At 18.3% G+C, this 21579-nt stretch overlaps 1 protein-coding gene across 1 annotated transcript; it reads right to left on the bottom strand.

The window, feature by feature from the left end:
* Window positions 1-57: 57 nt before the first annotated feature.
* LOC108001278 (uncharacterized) lies at window positions 58-21050 on the bottom strand. Its single transcript, XM_062075719.1, has 11 exons — window positions 20601-21050; window positions 18403-18456; window positions 17523-17610; window positions 16339-16548; window positions 15735-15987; window positions 12928-13276; window positions 10434-10790; window positions 3143-3340; window positions 1767-2648; window positions 1072-1587; window positions 58-920 (listed from the first exon to the last, which is right to left on the bottom strand). Exons 1-11 carry the CDS (start codon window positions 20661-20663, stop codon window positions 111-113), a joined length of 3780 nt encoding a protein of 1259 aa, XP_061931703.1. The 5' UTR covers window positions 20664-21050; the 3' UTR covers window positions 58-110.
* Between the last annotated feature and the right edge of the window lie 529 nt (window positions 21051-21579).

Below are 21579 nucleotides of genomic sequence, written 5' to 3'. Positions count from 1 at the left end.
CCTTAAATATTTTATTATATTTATATATATATTTGCTTTACAAAAAGGATATATAAGTCGCTCTAAAAAAGATATTTTTTAATCAATCATGTCCCGCACAAGTTATTATTTTACATATTTGGATAAATTGTATAATAAGGATTTTTAAATTGCTTCGAATTAATTGCATAAACATTTGGATCATCTACTGAAAAAGATTGAATCATATTTGATGTTGTATTCTTCTGATTATGTACGTTTGCTATCATATATTGTGGTGTAGGTGTAACTTGTCCAACAGTTGCATCTTCTACTAATTTCCTGTGAGAATAAATCAAAACTTGAGGAACATCTAAATCTGGTTGTGATACAGAATTTTCTTCAGAAACTGCAAATCCCGGAGTAGATAATTGCTGTGCTTTGCATTTTTTTCTATGTGCATAAAGTGATCCAGCATTATTATATCTCTTTGTACAAATTTTACATGCATATGGTCTCTGTCCAGTATGTGTATAAGTGTGTTCATTTAATGAGGTCAATCTTCTAAATGACTTTGTACAAATTTGACAATGATATTTTGCTTCTCCTGTGTGCATTGTTATATGCCGTGCTAATGTATTAGCACGTGCAAAAGCCCGGCTACAATATTGACATATATAAGGTTTTTCTCCACTATGAGTACGCAAATGTAATTGTAAATATGTGCTCTTTGTAAAAGCTCTACTGCATATGTTACAAACATATGGTTTAACTCCTGTATGAGTACGCATATGAGCTACCAAAGAACCACTTTGTGCAAAGCACTTGCTACAAACTTCACAAAGAAATCTTTTTTGCGTTTCTTTGACACGTTTATGACGTTCTATATGATTTGCTAGTGATTGAGCCTGCGCAAAAGATTTAGGACAAATTGCACATTTGTGAGGTCTATTATGACGATCCTGAAATAACATTAAAATTTTTAAGAAATTATTTTAAAATGAAGAAATTATTACTTTGAAATTTAAAATATAAAATAATTAATAATTAATAAATATAAAATTTTTAAATATATATTTATCTATTTTATATTCTAAAAATGTTTATATTTACCTTTTTTCTTTCTTCTAAACAATCTCCTTTATTTACATTGTCCATATCTTCTTTATCATCAAAATCAGAATTTTCAAATAATTCAGATTTATGTTTTGATTGCTCATGATCTTTTAATTTATCTACTCTTGAAAATCCTTTACCACATGTTTCACAAGTATATTTTAATCCACTATGTGTAGAAACATGCCTTTTAAGATTCCTTTTTGTTGCAAACAATTTTCCACACTGAGTGCATTGCAAACTTTCAACAGGAAGATTTTCATCTTCCTCATCTTCTTCATCTTCTTCTTCATTCTCTTCTTCTTCTTTAACAGTTTCTGTAGATCTTCCTTTGGATGAATATTGAGATGAATCATCTGATTCTTCTAATTTATATTCTGGATGAGTTTTAGCATGTGTAATAAAGGATTTTTGATAAGTAAATTGTTTTGAACAAACTTCACATGTAAATTTTAGGCTTTTTCTTTGCTCCTTAGAAAAATCATCATTTTTTTGCACTTTTATTTTTTTATCCTGAAATTTGATATAAATTATATTAAATTATATATAGTGTAATAAATAATAAAAAATATATTTTTTAATTAAAATTTATAAAATTTATAAATTATTTTAATATTAATAATTTTAATATTGTTATTGAAAATAAATTTGAAATTAATTTTATTTCTATATAATTAAATTAAAATATTTACTTGGACATTATTAATTCTCTTATCTTGTACATTTGTAATTGTTTTGCTTTGCTCATATTTAATTCTCTTATGTTGAATATTTTCTTTCCTGTCATGAATTTCATGACAAATTGCAACATGATTTTTTACTTTTGTAAGAGTAGAATATTGTTTATCACAAACATAACAAACATAACGTAATTTAGTTTTATGTTTATGTACAATGGCATGTCTCTGTAAAGCCACTTTTGTATGAAATGATTTGATACATTGACTACAACGTAATCTAGTTGTACGTGAAATTAATGGTTTTTCTTCATCATCTTGAATATTATCCATCTTCGATATTTCTTCTAACATTTGTTGATTTTCTTCAATATTTACTTCTTCTTTTAAAACATCTTTATTTTGTACTAGATGACCATCTAATAGAGAAAATTCTTGTTTCATTGAATTAATTTGTCTTACAGAATTATCATCTAATAAATTTTTATAAACATTTACATTTTCTAAATTTTTTCGTTGCTCTGTGTCATTTTGAAAATTTTGTGATTGATTTTCTAATTCTTTATCATGACAAAATAAATTTTCCTGTGTATTAAGACAAAAAGAAGTTTCATCTTTTATAAAACAAAAATTTTCAGGACAGAAATTTGTAGGACAAACTTCTTGCTTTTCTATATTTTCTTTCTCAGATGATATTACACTAGATATTACATCAGCAATTATTGCTGTAACTATACTGGTGCTGGTAACAGAATCATTAGAAGAGGATTTTAGTTTTAAGATTTGACGAAGTTTCGTATCTGAATTTTGTATTTGACATTTAAAATTATAAGATGCATCCAAACGTTGATTACAAGACAAACAGATTATTGGTGGTAAACCATCTCCTTCTTTAACCTAGAACAAATACATATATCTTTTTCATATCAATTAATAAAATATATCAGTATATGATATTCAAAGCTATCAATAGTTTATTACATAATTTATAAATGTAAATATATGTACATAATTTTTAAAGTAATTATATTATTTATATTTGAGTTTATAAAATAATAAATAAAACCAAACACTGTTGTAATTATAATAATAGATTTCTTTATTAGTATACAAATAATTGGATAGTAACACAATTGAGGAAATACAAATTCATAATTTTTAATTTATTAAAAATATTATAATGTATTATTTTGTATTTTTCAAAATTTAAAATTCACTTCTAACTGTTGGTGCCTTCAATTATTTATTGTTAATATAAATCACATCGATCCTAAAAACTTCTTTAAAAACATAAAAGATAGACAATATTAATATTAAAAATACAAACAAAAGAAAAAAAAATATTAAAAAATATTTTTTATTATATTATTATCAAAAAGTTATAAACTAACCTGTACTGAGGCAACAGCCATAAGTTTACGAGGAATAGTGTCCCCATTTCTAAAAAGTTCACAAATTTCAACAGCTTTTTTCAAACAGATTCGACATTCATCTCCATAAATTTTCTCATATGTATCAACTATCTGCTCGTTTTTCGAAACTTCCATTCTAATGCATTTGGAAATCAAACTATGACTCGAACTCCCCACCTAAGAAATTGAAGATATTTTTAACACGTTGTTATTTGAAATTAAAATCTATTTAAACACAATAATATGAATATTATATAAAATTATTAATTAATAATTAAAATTTTGAAAAATTAACATTATTAAAACACTACAAAATCAATAATATAATATAAAAAAAAATGATATGATCCATATAAAAATATAACATAAAATAATAATATTATAAGTAATTCATAATAATAAATTATCTTAAGTTTTAAAATATTTTACAATATAAATGAACATTATTGAAAATAAAATTATAACATTAAATTTATAATGTAACATTGGATTTATAATGTAATGATTTTATATTATATTTTAAAAATATACAAATCAAAAAATATATTATTAAAATGAATTTTTTTATTTATTCTTTTATATTTTATCATTTTTAAATTATCATTTTCACAATGTTTTATTTTTTCTCTTTCTCTTAACCTCTATGTACATATTATTATATATAATAAACTCTTATTATATTAATGACTCATTCTTTCCTCATTCAGAAAAGTAATATAACAAATATACTTTATTTTTATTACTACACTTCATGTTTTTATAAATATTATATAAATAGACATATATTTGATTATTATCTATTAATAAGAAACGTTGAAAGTATATATATTTGTAAAGTATATATATATATAATTGTATTTTAAATACAATTTATCACGTTATTTTATATCACGATATTATGCACATATATGTGCTTTTTAATAAATGCATGTATAGAAAAATATATAAATCTATCTTTATTAATTTATTTTTATTAAAATAAAGTTTTATGAAATAGAATAATAAAATATGCAAAATAAAAATAAGAATTTAAATCAAGGAAGGAAAGGTAAGAAAATATATTCTATTTTGATTTTATATATTTTTCATTTTTTTATTATTCGAATTTATTTTTCAAATCTAACAATATTACAATAAAATATTTAAAGTATGTTTCAACGAAACATATAAATATATGATCCATATATATATCACAGAGTAAATATAGTTATATATATTCTTAAATTTTCTGGCAATAATTTTAACGCATCTATTATAGAAATAAAAATTAAATTAGAAACTTTGTCTCTCTCTTTATCTTTTTTTTCATATTTTCTAATATTATATTTCTTTATAATTTGTAGATACAATTAACATGTATTTATATTAAAAATTATACGAATAAAATTATTATTATAAAATTTTAAAACATATTTTATATAAAACGTATAACGTAATATGAAAAAAAAAGAAATTATATTTGAGAAAAATAAATATATTTGAATTTAAATAAAATTATATAATTTTGTGAATATACTTTGTTTAAATTCAATTTATATACATAATAATAATAAAAAACAAATATCTTTAATTAAAATTATGTATTATATAAATTACATATATATATAATATATATATATATACATATATACTATATTAATTAAAGACAAATCAAAAGGTATGATTTTCAAAATAATATTTTTAGTAAAATTTAATTATTAAAACTTTCATTCAATATATTATTCAATATATATTCTTCTTTTATCATTTTTTAAAATAAATTTTGAAAAAAATTAAATTAATTTTTTACATTTTTAAATCATATAGCTATAATTAAATGATTATAATAGTACAAAAATGATTTCGAAGCAGATAACATTTGAAAATTTTATTACAATTGTTTATTTAATTTTTTAATATTATGTCTGTTATTAATTACTTATTTTAATTTTAAAAGAAATTTCCATTTGCTCAAAGATAAATAATTTGCAGTGAATAATAGAACAGTTTTAATTGTATTAATAATATTAATGTTATATTAATAATATTATTCATAACCTGTTAAATTATATAATATATCTATATATATACATATATAAATTTTAATCATGTAAATAATAGTAAATTTCTATTTTTTTTTTAAATAAAGCACTTATTTTTTGAAAATTTCGTCACAATTTCCAAAGAAAAATATACAAAAAATATACAAAAAATATTCTATATTTGACAGATTAAATTATTGCACTTTATTCTTATATCAGAAAAAATCTATATATATATAACTTATTGAATGAAACTTTGTGCATTCTTCATATTATTAAAAAATATTTAAATCTTAGAAAAAATTTCTTAGAGAAATAAAAGAATTTTTTTTTTAATTTTAGTTTTATAAAAAAAACATATATAAAACTTTTAAATTATAATGCATAATTGATTACAATATTTAAAAAAATTCTAATTAAAAATGGATTTAAATTTTTTTAATAAATAAAATTTTTAATTTTTGATTATTATATATAATTTGATTTATTTCTATAACTGTAAATAAGCAAAAAATATCCGTGTAAAAATTTATTTCTTACTGTGAATCAATGTAAAAAAATATATAATTTTATAATGATTATAATCAAAAGACAGCTATAATTATTAAGAGAATTAGGAACTTTATTTTTTTTAAAAATGTTAATTTTTTATATATTTTTTTCATATTTTCAATAGAATTTATTTGGTAAATTCAAATTATTATTTTTTGTTTTACATTTTATAATTGGTCTATAATACGATTGTCAATAATGACTGCTCTCTCTTTTTTTGTTATTATTGTTTCGTGTGTTCTATATACTATTATTCAATTTTTATATATTCAATTCTTATAATTTTTTGATTATATAAAAAAATACTGAGTATCCGTAAAATATATATCAGTTTCTTGTGCATTATAGTATTTTTTTTTTGAATAAATTGATACTATTTATACAAATATAACAGATATTATATTTTTAATTACAGTATTTGCATTTTTTTAGTATATTTCTTTATCAAGTTTTATAGTTTTACTAGTTTTTTAGAAAATTTCAAAAGTTATATAAAATTGAAAGAATTAATTATAATAAAAAATATAAAATAATAAAAAAGGAAAAAAATAATATAATATGTATAAAAATATATACATAAAAAATATATAAATATATAAATAAACTTATGAATTTTTTTATGAAATTAACTTCTTAAAATTAGATTTTTCTAAATAAAAACGATATTGAAAATTTTATTAAGCTTCACATTATTCTATATATTATATTTTTGCAATTCTATATATTATATTATTTATTAAAAGATTTTATAAGTTTAAAGAATTTTTAAATATTATATAAATATTTGAATATGTGTGTATTTATATACTTTCTTATATTCTTGTTTTTCTAAAATTATATATTTTCACAAGTATATATATAAATATATATTATTATGAATTATTAATAAAAATTGAATCTTATTTTAAAAACAATTTATTTATCAATAAATAATATAAACAAATAAATAAATAATTTGTATAGAATTATAATCATCTTTAATTATTTAATTAATTCGTTTTCACTTGATCTGGTATATTAATATAAACGAAAACATTATATTTTTTAAGAATTTATTACTATAAAAAAGATAAACAAATCAGATTGATTTATAATATATTAGATTGATTTTTTAATATATTTTGTTAAAAGAAAAATATTTTATTTTTTTATGAAAAAAATATATGAAAGATTAAGATTACGATGAATAATATAATATTACTCTAAGAAACTGTAATGTTAATTTTAAAAGACAATGATTTCATTTATATTTACATATAATACTTTCTTTTATACATGTAATATATATATAGATAGCATAAAGATAAATACATATAGATATACATAGATAAATGTTATATATAAATTTACGGATACCCGGTATATTTTACATGAATTCTTATATCATAAAAATTTCAACTGGAGCGTAATTTAAATAATTGATTTCCTTATTTGTTTTCATATTAAATACTTTCGTTATTATGGTCTGTTATATATATCCTTCTCTACAAATTAATTTTCATTTATAGATATTAATCAATACTTATTAGGCCTAATATGTTGCATTTCTTAGGATTTAATGCAATTGAAAAATTAAATATTTTTATATCTAAAATAAAATACCGTTTATAAATTTTATTAAACAAATTAACATATTTTAAAATATTATATTTTATAATATTTATTTTATAGCAATTAGAAGAATTTTATATAAAAATAGGAAATTTTTAAGTAAAATATCGTAATATTATATTTTATTTTAGATTTTTAAATAATTTTTTTTTTAATTGCACTAATCCTATAAAATATTTTATATATATTTATTCGATTAGACTTAAAATTTTTTCAGAAATCAAATAATAGTTCATATTAAAAGAAGATTTTTAATATATTTAAACTTTTAAATACACTTTAAATGTTAATGCAAATAAATTGTAAATAAATGAACAAAATAGAAAAAAATGTTTAATTTGATCAAAGAATTTGCTATAAATTATATCAATTCGCAATATAAAATAATGATAATTATTTAGAAAGCAGACGTATTTTTGATTTATATAATTTTAAAATATGTTGTAGAAATCAATATTTAAAAGAACTTTTTTATATTTATTTAATTGTCAAATTTTACAAATGTTTCAAATATTGAAAAATTTTGACTATTATATATATATATATATATATATATATATATATATAATATATATTATAGAAAAGAGTTGATTACAACATGTTCAAGAATCATCGAAATCGAAGATGCATATACGTTCTAAATAATTTTCAAAATAATTTCAATAATGTCGAATAAAAAGCTATTTTATTATATTGTTATTATTAATTTTTTCTTCCTTATACAAAATCTTGGTATGCTATTTTTTTCATTTAATAATATGCTCTTATCGTAAAGATTCGAAAAATAGTGTCATAACAGCTTAATATTATTTAATTATAATGAGTATTGTTCTTATCGAAAATCAATATATTATCTAATTGCATAAAGTTGCATTCAATAGAAATAATGTCTCTTTTCGATATTTTCGGTTAATTTCATTATTTATTCATATATATCAATTCAAAATATCATCATCAAAAAGAAAGAATGAAATTCTTATTTACTATTCAATATTTCTTGCTATTCATCAAATATTATACTTTTTCTATATTCTTTTCATCTTATTTTTCTATCTTTTTCTTTAAAATTCTTTATTTTTTTTATTCCATCAAAAAAAAATAATTTTATCAATATCTCTCACTGTAAAGAAATTAATTAAAAATAATTAAAAAATAGTTTTATGACTTTATGAGTAATAATTTATTGGCAGCTATATTTAATAAATATTATATGCTTTTGTAAATTTAAGTAGAAAATCTATTGTGTTAGAATATTTTACATTGCCATCACTAAATAACATGTTTCATTGCAAGCAATAAAATATAGCATTGCAATTAATTATCTTTCTTGTTTCTTATTATCTTGATTGTTTGAATTAAATAATCTTAAATAACTTATTAAACTTATTCAATTCCTGATTGTAATAAAATTTCATATCGCCATTTATTAATTATTATTCATAGGAATAATTTTATGTATTTTATATGTATAAATTTTTCATCCAGATATATAAAATTCTAATAAAATTTAAATAATTTTTCAATATTTTGTAAATAAAATATTTAACAATTAAAAAAAACAATAAATTGTAATATTTTTATCCTATATTCTCCATTTATTTTATCACTCCATTATATTATCACTAAATTGAGAAGCTATTTTGATTTGAAAATCATATATATATTTAATAAATATAAAGAAAAATTTTAAAAAATTATAAAATATATAATTTCTTAATATAACTGAAAAATTTATACATATATATTACGTAAGTTATTTTGATTTTATTAGTAAAATTAATTGAAAAAAGCTAATGATTTTTTAGAAGCATATATACAATACTGAAAAAAATTATATAATGTAATTCATAAGTATATTATAATATTGTCTTTAGTCTTTGATTTTAAAAATATTTAAATTCACGCATTCAACAAGATAAAATACTAAAAAATTTAACAAATATTTGTTTCTTTTGATTTTCAAAATATATATATTATATATTATAAACTTTCATTCATAACATGTTCTCGCTTATTCAATTTTTGCTTATAATTTATTCTTCCCTAATTTCTCCATATTTTCATTACTATAATATACACATATAAATATTAAAATCGAAAGAAAAGATTTTTGATTTTTCGATTATTAATATAATCAAACAAATGAACATAAATATTATCTTTCTCAATGTCATCATTTTTTTCGAGAATAAGTTTTTTTATCTTGGCTTTTTATAAAAAATATAAAAAACGAAAATCAAACAGAGAAATAAAAGTTTCTATTATATTTGTATAATTTTCTTTCATGAATTATAAATCTCATTTTTCAAGTTGGTAGAAGGAATATAGCGAAATAAAAAAATATTTTGAATTTTAAACTGTAATGTCGATACCTTTGAATCTATATTTAATTTTTTCTTTTAAAATAAGTGAATATTGTATGAAAAACAAAATTAGCATATAATATATAAAAAATAATGTGAAAAATTGTTAATATTGAAGATAATAATTCTTATTTTATTTAGATTTAATTTCATTATTTTTTGACATTCTTATAAAAAAAATATAGATGTATAACTCTTTAAATATATAGAATAAAGAAAAATGTACAAGTTATTTATTTAAAGAACAAAAAATTAATATATCATTTTATTAAAAAAAATATTTTTTTTTCTCTTATGATTCTGAATATATATTTTTTTATACAAAAATATTATCTGTAAATATTATCTACTTTTAAAATCTACTTTCCAAATTATATATGTGTATATTATATAATATTTATAAATCTATTAAACAAGAAAAAAAATAACTTTAATATACAATCTTCAACTTAGAAATCTTTATTTTCCATTGTAAATTTAAAACCATTTTTCAATAATCAATAATAAAAACAAATAATCTTTTATATTCGATAATATATTATGAACAATGCGTATCATTATATATATATAATGCTATTACTTCTACCAACTCTAAACTCATTTCTAATTTATGAAAATTTCTCTATCAATTCAAAAATCTTTGAATTATGTCAAATTGATAATATCCTTAATGGTCGAATTAAAACTTGTGCTATTCGAAATCTCGATACAATACGGCATTACCTTTCCATGTACACAGGAACCAGAAGTATCTCTGTTCAAGATCAACAATAATAAGCCGGAGGTTGCAGCGAACATACCAGCGGTCATCAATCCCAAAGCTGGAAGTTTCTTTGATGAAAACACTGATCCTTCTTCGAGTTTCAGATAGCAAAGACCAGGAAGAACATAAGCTAATGGTACAGCGGCAAGAATGCCATTTAATTCGAGGACCACTCCAAGACAATCAGTGGACATAGAGATTAAATAAGCGACCACTACTATTGTCAGAGTGATTATCAGATATTTCCGATCAGAATTAGGTACATAAGTTGTATGATCTTCAAGTTCATCAGTTCCTTTGATAGCTGTCAATATTACCTGAAATTAATTTAACAAATTTTATAAATTTTAATAATTAATTTTTTTTCATATTAATTTTTAATTTTAAATTTTTAATTTATTTTTATTTATTATTTAAGGTTAATTAATAATGATAAGAAGCCTTGAAACTCATGTTTTCTTTAATATTTTAATTTTTAAAAAAAAAATTTATACAATTTTTTATATTTAAAATTATAATTAAAACAATATTATTTAAGAAAATACTAAATAAAAAATCAATTTTTGAAAAAATAAAATATTTTCTTAATTGTAATTCTAAATATTTCTTATTAATTCTAAAAAACAATATAATATGTTCCATATATCACTAGTAATAAATTATATTATGAATGTTTTATTAAAAACTTTTACTGGATACTTTTAATTATTTAAATATTAGAAAGAAAATTAGTTTATTATCCTAGTAATTCTTAAATAATTTTTATTATAAAGTTATATTATATTATAAAGTTATGAATTGTTCAAGAAAAAATTTGGAAATTTTTAATATTAAACTCAATTAAGTAAGTTCTATATTTACAAAAAAAGATTTCTAAAAATTCAAGAAATTAAAAAATTTTGGAAATATATATATATATATATACATAAAATGTAATTTTTTTTTTTGCTAAATCTAAATTCATTGTAACAGAATAAAATTGAAAATTTTATATTATAATTTGCAAACTATAAGATAGGAAAAAAAATTGTTTTTAATAAAGATTAAAGATTTATTAATTATTTATTATATAATTAGAAATTAGAAAAAGTTATAAACAAAAAATTAAAAATTTTTTTTATTTATTTTTCACTTAAAATTTTAAAAGTTTCTCTTTAAAAATTTCAATAATTATGAAATAACAAAACAAATATTTTTTTTTTATTTTATAAATACAATCAATGTTCTATTAACATTTATTAATATAAGATAAGATAATTTATATTATATACTGAAATAAATGAAAATGAAAGAAATAAAAAAACTGTTTATCTTATTAAAAGATTATCTTTATTAAAACTTTTTGTCTTTAATATAATTATAACCAAATTTTTATTTTCTCATGAAATAAATGATATTATGTAAGAATCATGTAAATCAATAGATTATAATTAGATAATTTTAAAAATATATATGATATATAAATTATTCTTCACAATAAAGAAATAAAGAAATATTTAACTAGAAATATTTATATAGAAATTTGTTACATTATATACTCCAATATTTAAAACATAGAAATTTATTATATATGTATGATAATATCGTATATAACTTCATAATATCGTATATAATTTCATATAGTTATATGAAATTTTATTATAAAAAAGCAAAATTATTTGATTTTTCATCGATATATCCATTTTTATATTATGCGTAGCAAATATATATTTAATTAAATATATATTTAATAAAAATTGATTACAATAAGACATTGTAATTTAATTTCATGTACATAAATCTACATCGTAAAATACTATAAAATTAGAAAATTTTCATACAAAGTTTTTTCATATATGTCATTCGAGATTGTGAATATTTAAAATATTAATTATGAGATATAAAATTCTTTGTAATGTTGCTGATTAATAACGAATTCTACAAAACACTTCGAGATTCTGCATTTAACATATATTTTATTTTGCATTAGACATATATTTCTATATTCATTAATAATAGTTTTAATATTAACTTTCTTAAAAAAAATTATAAATTTTTTGTTTATATAATTATAACTTTTTTGAATTATATAAATAATTGATAAATTTTTTATTAAATGTAAAAAGTTTTCATTAAAAAAAATTATTTTTATATGAAAAGTCTTTTTCTATCTCTTATAGATCGCGAGTTCCAACACAAATATCAAAAAATAGCCAAATTTTCATGGATCTCTTAAAATGAATTTGAACAGGAAAAAAAATTGTGTAATATACACTCTATATATATATATATATATATATATATATATATATATATATATATACTATATATTCCCAAAATTTCAAAATATATTAAATTTATAATCAAATCAAATCAATAATCAAATTGGAAATCTCTTGTTAGAACTCTAAAGGAAAGTTTATTATCGATTTTTTTCTCTAAGAATAATATATTAAAAAAATTAAAATAACTTACCTCTCTTGTGACGAAACATTCAATAGGAAACGTTAGAAGAATAGTACCGCTAAACATAAGTCTAGCGAAATTCATCAGATCATCATCCCAACAATAATTTTCCATAAGATCACCTTGAACATATGAGGTAAATGTAGCATATCCAATAATTCCAAAAGCTGCAGCGATCAAAAAGGATGTAAATAATGACCAATGAGTGACAATATCCCATTTTTGTTGAGTAGCCCTTTCTATAGATTCATAAATAAGAAATGTATTATGATGACACATAAAGGCAAATGCCATAATTCCAACAGATGGAACTATGCCGCGAAAATTTGCGATTCGCCAACTATCTTCTTGATTTGGCCTGAAAATTAAATTGACATTACTTTTAATTACTTTACTTTTATTATAAAAAAGAACAAAAAAAAAGAAAAATCATATATAATATTATTTTATATTATATATGTATAATATATGTTTAATAATTTTATGTAAAATACATTATATATATCTATTACATACGGATCATGTAAAGCATAATTCTTATATATATATATATTCAATCACATGTATTTTATATGAAATACATTAAAAAGTTTAAATTTCATTTCATTGTTATCATATTTGTTTAAAAATTATAGGCATATGAATTTTGTGATTTTCATAAAAAATAATCTCATTTGAATTTTTATTTAATTTTAACAATGAATTTAACAAGTTTCATTTTTTTTTCATTTTAAAAATAAAAAAATAATCTTTTTATATATTTTTTCGAATTGAAAAATTATTTTTTTAATATTTGAAAATTATAAACAAATTTTTATAAAATTAATATTTAATTTTCTGTTTGACGTCACGGAAAAAATTCTATCATAATGCTCGAAAATTTTTGAAATAGTTAATCTTATTTTGCTATTATTTCAATTAATGGAATAGTGAGTTAAAAAACAGTAATGTGGCGAGGAAGGAAATAAAAAATGAATAGAGAAGAGATGATAATATTATATATGATATAAGTTTAATAAAGCGATGTAATGCATTTTTATGATCAAACAAAAATCTTTATCCTTAATTTTTGTATTGTAGCTTTCAACCACGTTAGACTTCAAGCTCGCAGATCTATTTATGACTTATTCTCAATTATGTTTATTATCACTAATAAAAAACAAAGATTTTTATTTCCAGTTGCGTTACTATCTCTTTATTTTTATCATAAATAAATAATTACGAATAGTTATGAATATTATTGATTGTTATAATAATATTGTTGATAGTTATATGACTTATTGATTTGATTTTGTCACGATATGACGCTTCTAGCATTTCCATTATTTTTAACTTTCTTGCAATTTTTGTCGCCACTTATATTTATACACATTACAAGTTTTTTTACATGTAATAAATAATAATTTATTAAGTAGTTAATGTAATTTTTTACTGTATGCCATTGCAAAAAATGTCAATCACCAGTATTATGATGCAATTTATGAATTTTTTTCTATTTTTATATTGTGTAATAGCTTTATTAAAAATATATATATTATTTTTTTAAAAAATATTTTCTAAAAATATTTTTTAGATTTTTTAATCGTTTTTGAAATAAATGAATAGCAACTATATTGATATAAATTTTCGGAAATTAATATGAGTAAATTAATGAACTTAAATCTTTTCTATATTATATATATATATATATAAAATGAAAATGATAGTTATTTATTTATTATAAATATAATAATTTAAATGTGATTCTAACAATATAATTATGTATATATAAAATGATATTTCTTTTTCTCATGAATTATTGTAAGAACTTGTTAGAAAAAAATGTAATCGCAATTAATGAAAACCTAATTGAATCTAATGGATTCAATTTTTAAAAATAATGCTTGTTATATAACTATTATTAAAAAAATTTTTAAATTGGGCAAATGTTGTTAAATTCAGGATAAATGATACTTTCCAAAATAACAAAAAGGAACGTCTGATTCATATGTCATTAACTTTAAAATATCTTTATAATTTATAATTTATAATAATATTATTTGAAATATTCGCACAATGTAATGATATCTTAAGTATTATGTAAACATAAACCTGTAAACAAAACAAAACAAAACAAAACAACTTTAAATATAATATTTAAGAAGAAAAAATTTTATATAATTTTTCTTTAAATTTCTATAAAATAAATTAAGAAACATATAATACTGAGATATTAATAAAATTATTCGATTTTATAAACCTTAATAAAATAATAGATATAGAATAGTAAAGATATAATTCGATTCTACAGGGCACTGCGCAATTTATTTTACATGAGATAGAACGCATTCTCTTCTAGTTCATTACTCTATATAATTTAAAAAATATTAAGAAGAAATTTCACTACTTCATTCAAAAAAATTTCAAAAAATTTGATAATATTTTTTTCGATTTTTTTTAAATGTAATTTTAAGCTGAAAATTAAAAAATAAAATGTTTATGGTTTTTAACATTAAAAAAATAATTTGTAATCGAAATGAAATATATTTATAATTTTTCCATTAAAAAAAAATGAATAAATCCAATGAATAATTTCTCGTAGACAAAAATTCAATATATTTTCACAAAAATCACAAAATTCGAAAGCCTATAATTTCCAAATAAATACATGTACATGAAAATAGCAAAGTGATAATTTTTTAATTTCAATTTGAAGTATATTATATTTCAATTTAAGCAAAAATTCAAGACATCAAATTAAAAAATTTTGATTTAATTAATTTGGTGTAAAATAATTTATAAAAAAATAAGATTAAAGAAAAAATAATATCACTTACACAACTGTTGACATCGTATCCATCCGAATTAAAATCGCCAAAAGAATAAAACCAACACAGACTAATGAAAGAAAAGAGATCTTGGCCAGACGAGCTACATTTCTATAAAGACACAGCGGTATAGTGATACAAGCAGTAGCAAAGAAAACAACCACTTGACGATGAGCGAAAATGCTCGTTTCGCTTATGCCTGTTATTCTTATTAACACTTTCGTTACTGTGTCACCAACGACAACATTATAAGAGACCATTGCTGAAAAGGAAAAGACAAATAAATTACTGTATGAATGATGACTCTTATATATAAGAACTTCATTCATTACATTTAAAATTCTTCAAATATATACAAATAAAAATAAATACTTTTTGATATATTTTGTTTTATTAATTTTATTATATTAAATCAATTTTGAATATTTGAATATTTTTTATTCAAATGATTTTTCTTTTTTCATTAAATTTTAATATTTATTCAATTTTATAATAAATTTAATTTTTTGATTAAATAATATTCTATAGAATATATTTAATATTATAGAATTCTAAAAATTGAAAAAAAAAGATTTGATATACCTATGCAAGAAAGTTATAAAAACTGATATACCTATAAAAGGATAAATAAATTGCAGACTTGTAAGAATATAAAACCCCGTACGACCGAAACTGGCTCTCATTAAACCCTGATAGCTCATTTCACCACATATATTGCCACTTCTAACCATTAAAATTAAAGAATAATCAGTTAAACCTGCTATCAGTATTAATAATATTATTCCAAGTCCAAATCCAGCTTGATGAAGAGCATAAGGTATACCTGGAAAATATTAATTAATATTTCGTCGTTTTTTTGAACAATTAGAAATATTTGTTTCTCAAATACCGAAATAATTTTTATCTTGTTTTTAAAAGTAAATCCAATGTTTTTCATAGTATATATTCTATTATTGTCATAATTCTACAATATAATATATCAAGAAAATCTTGAAATAATCTTTATACAAATGAATATTATTTGCAAATTTATTTTTAACGAAATAATTTTGTTATCGTATAGATTTTCATTAAAAGTTTTTTCATAAAAAAAAAATCATTTTTGTTCTATATTTTAACTAAATGAACACGATTGTTACGTAAATAAATAATTAAAAATGAATTTCGATTATATGAAATGATTGAAAATATTGAACAGCTTCTTTTTGAAAAAATAAAACTAATATTTAAAATATTAAAAATTTTTTAATTAATAATTAATATGAATTTCTAAATTTAAAGAAAGTTTTAAATTTAACAAGTTAAAAAATTGAATTTAAGATTTTTAATAACAGCTGCAAAGTTTCATAATTTTTTTCGTATAAATATATATTTATATTTTTTCTTTTTATATAAAATAAATTTAGTTTTTAATCTAAACACAATAATAATATATTCTCGAATAATATATTAAAGAAATTGAAAATTCAAAATTAGATAAAAATGATAAAAATTTCACATAAAAAAATTCTTAATTAAAAGTAAGTCCAAGAAAAAAAAGTTTGACCTAAGGAATTATAATTACTTATACAAATTGTATAAATAAAAATAAATTATATATGCATAATTATATTATATTCAATTACAATTATCATGATAAATTTATTATATGAATATATTTATATATAAAAACAAATTATATTTTATTTATATTTTACTATTCAATAATTCGATATTTAAAGAATCTTTTTATTTATCAAGGTTTTGTGTATGTGTGTGTAAAAAATATATATTATATATATTACATATACAAATTACCAATAACACCACTGCCAATAATGGAATTGATGAAATTAAAACTGGCCAAAGGTAGGCTAGTAAATTTTCCGGATTCTTCCTTCTTTTCCTATAAAATCATATTACATTTATATTCACAAAAAAAAAGGAAACAAATTAAAAAAAGAACAAAATAATGAAAAGTGAATAAAAAAATAACTTGATAAATTAACTATATATTAAAGATCTTTTGATAAGGGAAAATTTAGTAAAAGAAACAATCTATAAATTTTCATTCAATGTAATAAAATTTTTATAATTTAAAATAATAAAAATGGTTTATAAAAAATTTCTCAAATATTAAAACTTGTTAATTTTTTCTATAAAATATTAACAATAATGTTTATTATTTATATATTCATAATAATTTATTATGAATATAGTTTATTTATTCAATGAAAATATTTAATTTTATATTTCAATTATATTATACCATTATATTATATTATTTATATCATATGATATATAAAATAATATATATATAATATATTTCTGATTTATAAAAACATTATATATTATAAATTATAAATTATAAATATTTTGATAAAAAAATATTACAATGTTTGAAATATTTGCATAATAGAAATTCAAATTATGGAAATATTGCTCTTAAATTTTATTTAACATTATTAAAATTTATTAATTAGTTTTTCAATTTTAATTAATGATTAATATATCTAATGAAATTAATTATTTTTTATTCTTTATATTATTTATAGTCATTAATTATATATCACATTGATTCTTATAATATTAAACTACATATAATACACGAAATAATAAATTAACTTAATGTAAAATTTGATATATAATTAAACTTAATTAAACATAAATTTTAATTAATTATTTATATGTTTCTTACCCCAACAAGTTGTCTCATATCATCATAAGATTCCTCTGAACCAAGACTACCTCCCTGTTTATAATCAATATTATTAAAAATTAATTTTAAATAATAAAATAATCACAATAGAATTTGAAAATGTGTAAAATTTTTCTAATTATATTAAATAATATTTTTATTTAAAAAAATATTTTTTAACAGCATCTTAAAAATATAATTTTTTTCTTATAATAAAACTATAAATGAAAATATAAAATTATTTAATACACTTATATGTAATAAACAATTCGAATAAATTTTCAAAATATAATACAAACGTCCTAAAAATGTCCTTATTTTTATTAATAAAATATATTTACGATAAGCATTCAATAATTCTATAGATTGAATTAATATATTATATATTAATTCAAAAACTTATCATTTTACAATTACAGAATTATAAAGCTATTAAATAAATAAATTAATATTAAATATATTTATTAAATTATATTATAATTAATTAGAAAATTAGAAAACTATACAAATACACTAATTTTAATTTTAAATATATTTTTAAAAAAAATAGTTTTTTGATTTTCAATTTTCAATTTAAATATGAAACAGATCTTTTCTTATGTCTTTATTTGATTTGATTTTAATTTTATATTTGTTTCACCTTTTCATCATAATTTTCTGTTATCCTCATATTTTCCATTATATGATTTAAATAAGATCATAATTTAATTTAACATTGATTTAAATAAATACTTTTTAAAAAAAGTATTTTTTCTTTTACTTTTTAAAAAAAATTTTATTCGAATTATTAATTATTTTTTATTGTATATTTCATATTTGTGAAATTTTTATTAAAAAAATTTTTATTATTAAGAACTTCTTTTAAAAAATATTCTTATAAAACAAATATTTTAAAATCTATATAATAAAAATTTAATAAAAACAAAATATTTTAATATATTTATTAGAAAAGTTCTCATAAATAAAGAAAATTATTAAGTATTAATTTTATTTAATAATATATTATCATATTAATATATTAATATATTTATTTAAAATAAAAGATATAATATGCTTAATATTGTAGTATTATTTATACATATTTAATATTTATTACAATGAAAATGAAAATTCTTTTAATATTAACATAAATATATATTTTTGTAATAGAAAAATATTTATTTTTATATTTTAGTTTTATTTAAAATACAATTTTTATTTTCGATTTTTTTTATTTGTTTTCATCAAAATATGTGAAAATTATAATGTGAAAATTTTTATTAAAATAGTTGCATAATCCATGTTATAAAGAATTCTTTATGAAATGTTCTAAATTCTTTTGAATGAGTAATATTTGAAAAATACTATCAGAATAATTATAAGGAAAATAATAATTTATATATTGAAAAAAATAATTTGAATATAGCAAAAACAAATGGAAAAGATACATCGAAATAAAATGCATAGATGTATACATATTCGATGAATTATAGATTTTTTTCCTTTACGATAGTATATGAATATTTTCGAATCAAAAAATACATTTATTTTTTATTTTTTTATATAATGACGATATAAAAAATTTATTTATTAAAAATTCATAAAAATTCTTATTTTCGTTTTCATTTTTATAAAATTATTATTTCACTTATATTTAATTTTACCAAATAAATTACAAAATATTATTGAAATTTAAATTATTGTTATTGTAAAAAATTTAAAAAAATTTTAAATTAATACAAATTTAAATACAATGCTTGGAAATTAAATACGATACAAATTTTACAAATTTTATGATTAATAAAACAAACATCAATTTCAAACTTTCTTTACTCTTCTTAAAACCATTGTCATAACAATGATGGCTCTATGATAATTATTATAATAATTTTTTCAATTAATTTTCTGATCTAATTTTTTCTAAAATGATGAAAATAATTAGATTATACTCTTATATACATTCACTAAGTAACAATTACAAACCAAAAATTCGCGCGAACTATTTCAAATAAACGGAATTAATGCGAAATCTAATGTTCTTTATAATCAAGTTATATCCATTTTCTTCTTTTTCGTTCATAATTATTTTATGTAATTGTTATATTGCGATAGAAATAATGTATGTCATAGAATCTATTACGTATATCACCATATTTTTCAAAAGGATCAAAAAGAACAATAATCCATTAATAATGAATAAGAATCACAATTTTACTTACATCTTCGTAGTTATTTCTCGCATCCAAGATATAGCTCTTTTCGTTCGCATTTAAAGCCATCATAAAAGATCGTTGAAAGAGGAAAAATTGAAAGTGGAAATGAGAATAAACGAAAAGCTTAAAGGGAAGATTCGATGCAAGAAAATAAGATCGACCAGACGTCTGTAACGACTGCACCCTTCCTATTTAACTGAGCTTCCGCTTTCACTTCCTTTTACAACCCCTCCTATACATACATATATTTACAGTGGTCACGATAGATGCGTGCGCATTGCACGCGTTCTGTTTTTCTGCGTTATCGAAATTTTTTCTTGTTTTTATTATGGTCCATCCATTTTTCCTTCACTTTTTCCTTCGATCTCTGTAATTTTCTATCTTCAATCTTTAAGATCTATCATAAGATATCACAAAATATCATAATTTTTAAGAAATTCACAATAAAATATAAGGATAAAATAATCGAGAAGAGATTAAATCAAACATGATAAAATAAATAAAAATAATTTCGTCAAATTCGTGTTGAAATAAATAAAAATCGCCGTAAAATTAAATACTAGAAAATATGTCTAAAATATTAGCATATTTATAGAACACTTTTATAGAACTAAAATATTAGTATATTTATAGAACATTTTTGAAAAAAATGAATATCTATATCAGAACACATATAAAATGATATATAAAAATATCAATTGAATTATTAAATGAAATGAGGCGATTTTAAGAATAAAACGATGATTTGATGGAAATAAAATTATTTCATTTTATTTCATTTATCTTGCTTCATTAATATAAACTTCAATTATTTTAATAAATAAATCTAAATATTTTTGCACAGTTTTTATGTACATTTATCTTTTATGTACATTTTGGTAGTTGATCTAAATATTTTTTAAAACATTTTTAAAAATATAATCATAAATATATTAATATATTTTGTATAATAATACAAATACATTTTTGTATAATAATACATAAT

The sequence above is a fragment of the Apis cerana genome, linkage group LG5 (assembly GCF_029169275.1).
Source record: "Apis cerana isolate GH-2021 linkage group LG5, AcerK_1.0, whole genome shotgun sequence".
NCBI lineage: Eukaryota > Metazoa > Arthropoda > Insecta > Hymenoptera > Apidae > Apis > Apis cerana.
This window is presented reverse-complemented; position numbering and strand designations above follow the sequence as displayed.

Excerpts from the sequence above, each read along its gene's own strand:
- LOC108001278 (XM_062075719.1), bottom strand. The coding sequence starts at position 20,663 with ATGATGGCTTTAAATGCGAACGAAAAGAGCTATATCTTGGATGCGAGA. Across the intron at positions 17,611-18,402 it reads ATATGAGACAACTTGTTGGG|GAAAAGAAGGAAGAATCCGG; the intron begins GTAAGAAACATA and ends ATGATTTTATAG. Across the intron at positions 1,588-1,766 it reads AGAGAATTAATAATGTCCAA|GATAAAAAAATAAAAGTGCA; the intron begins GTAAATATTTTA and ends ATCAAATTTCAG.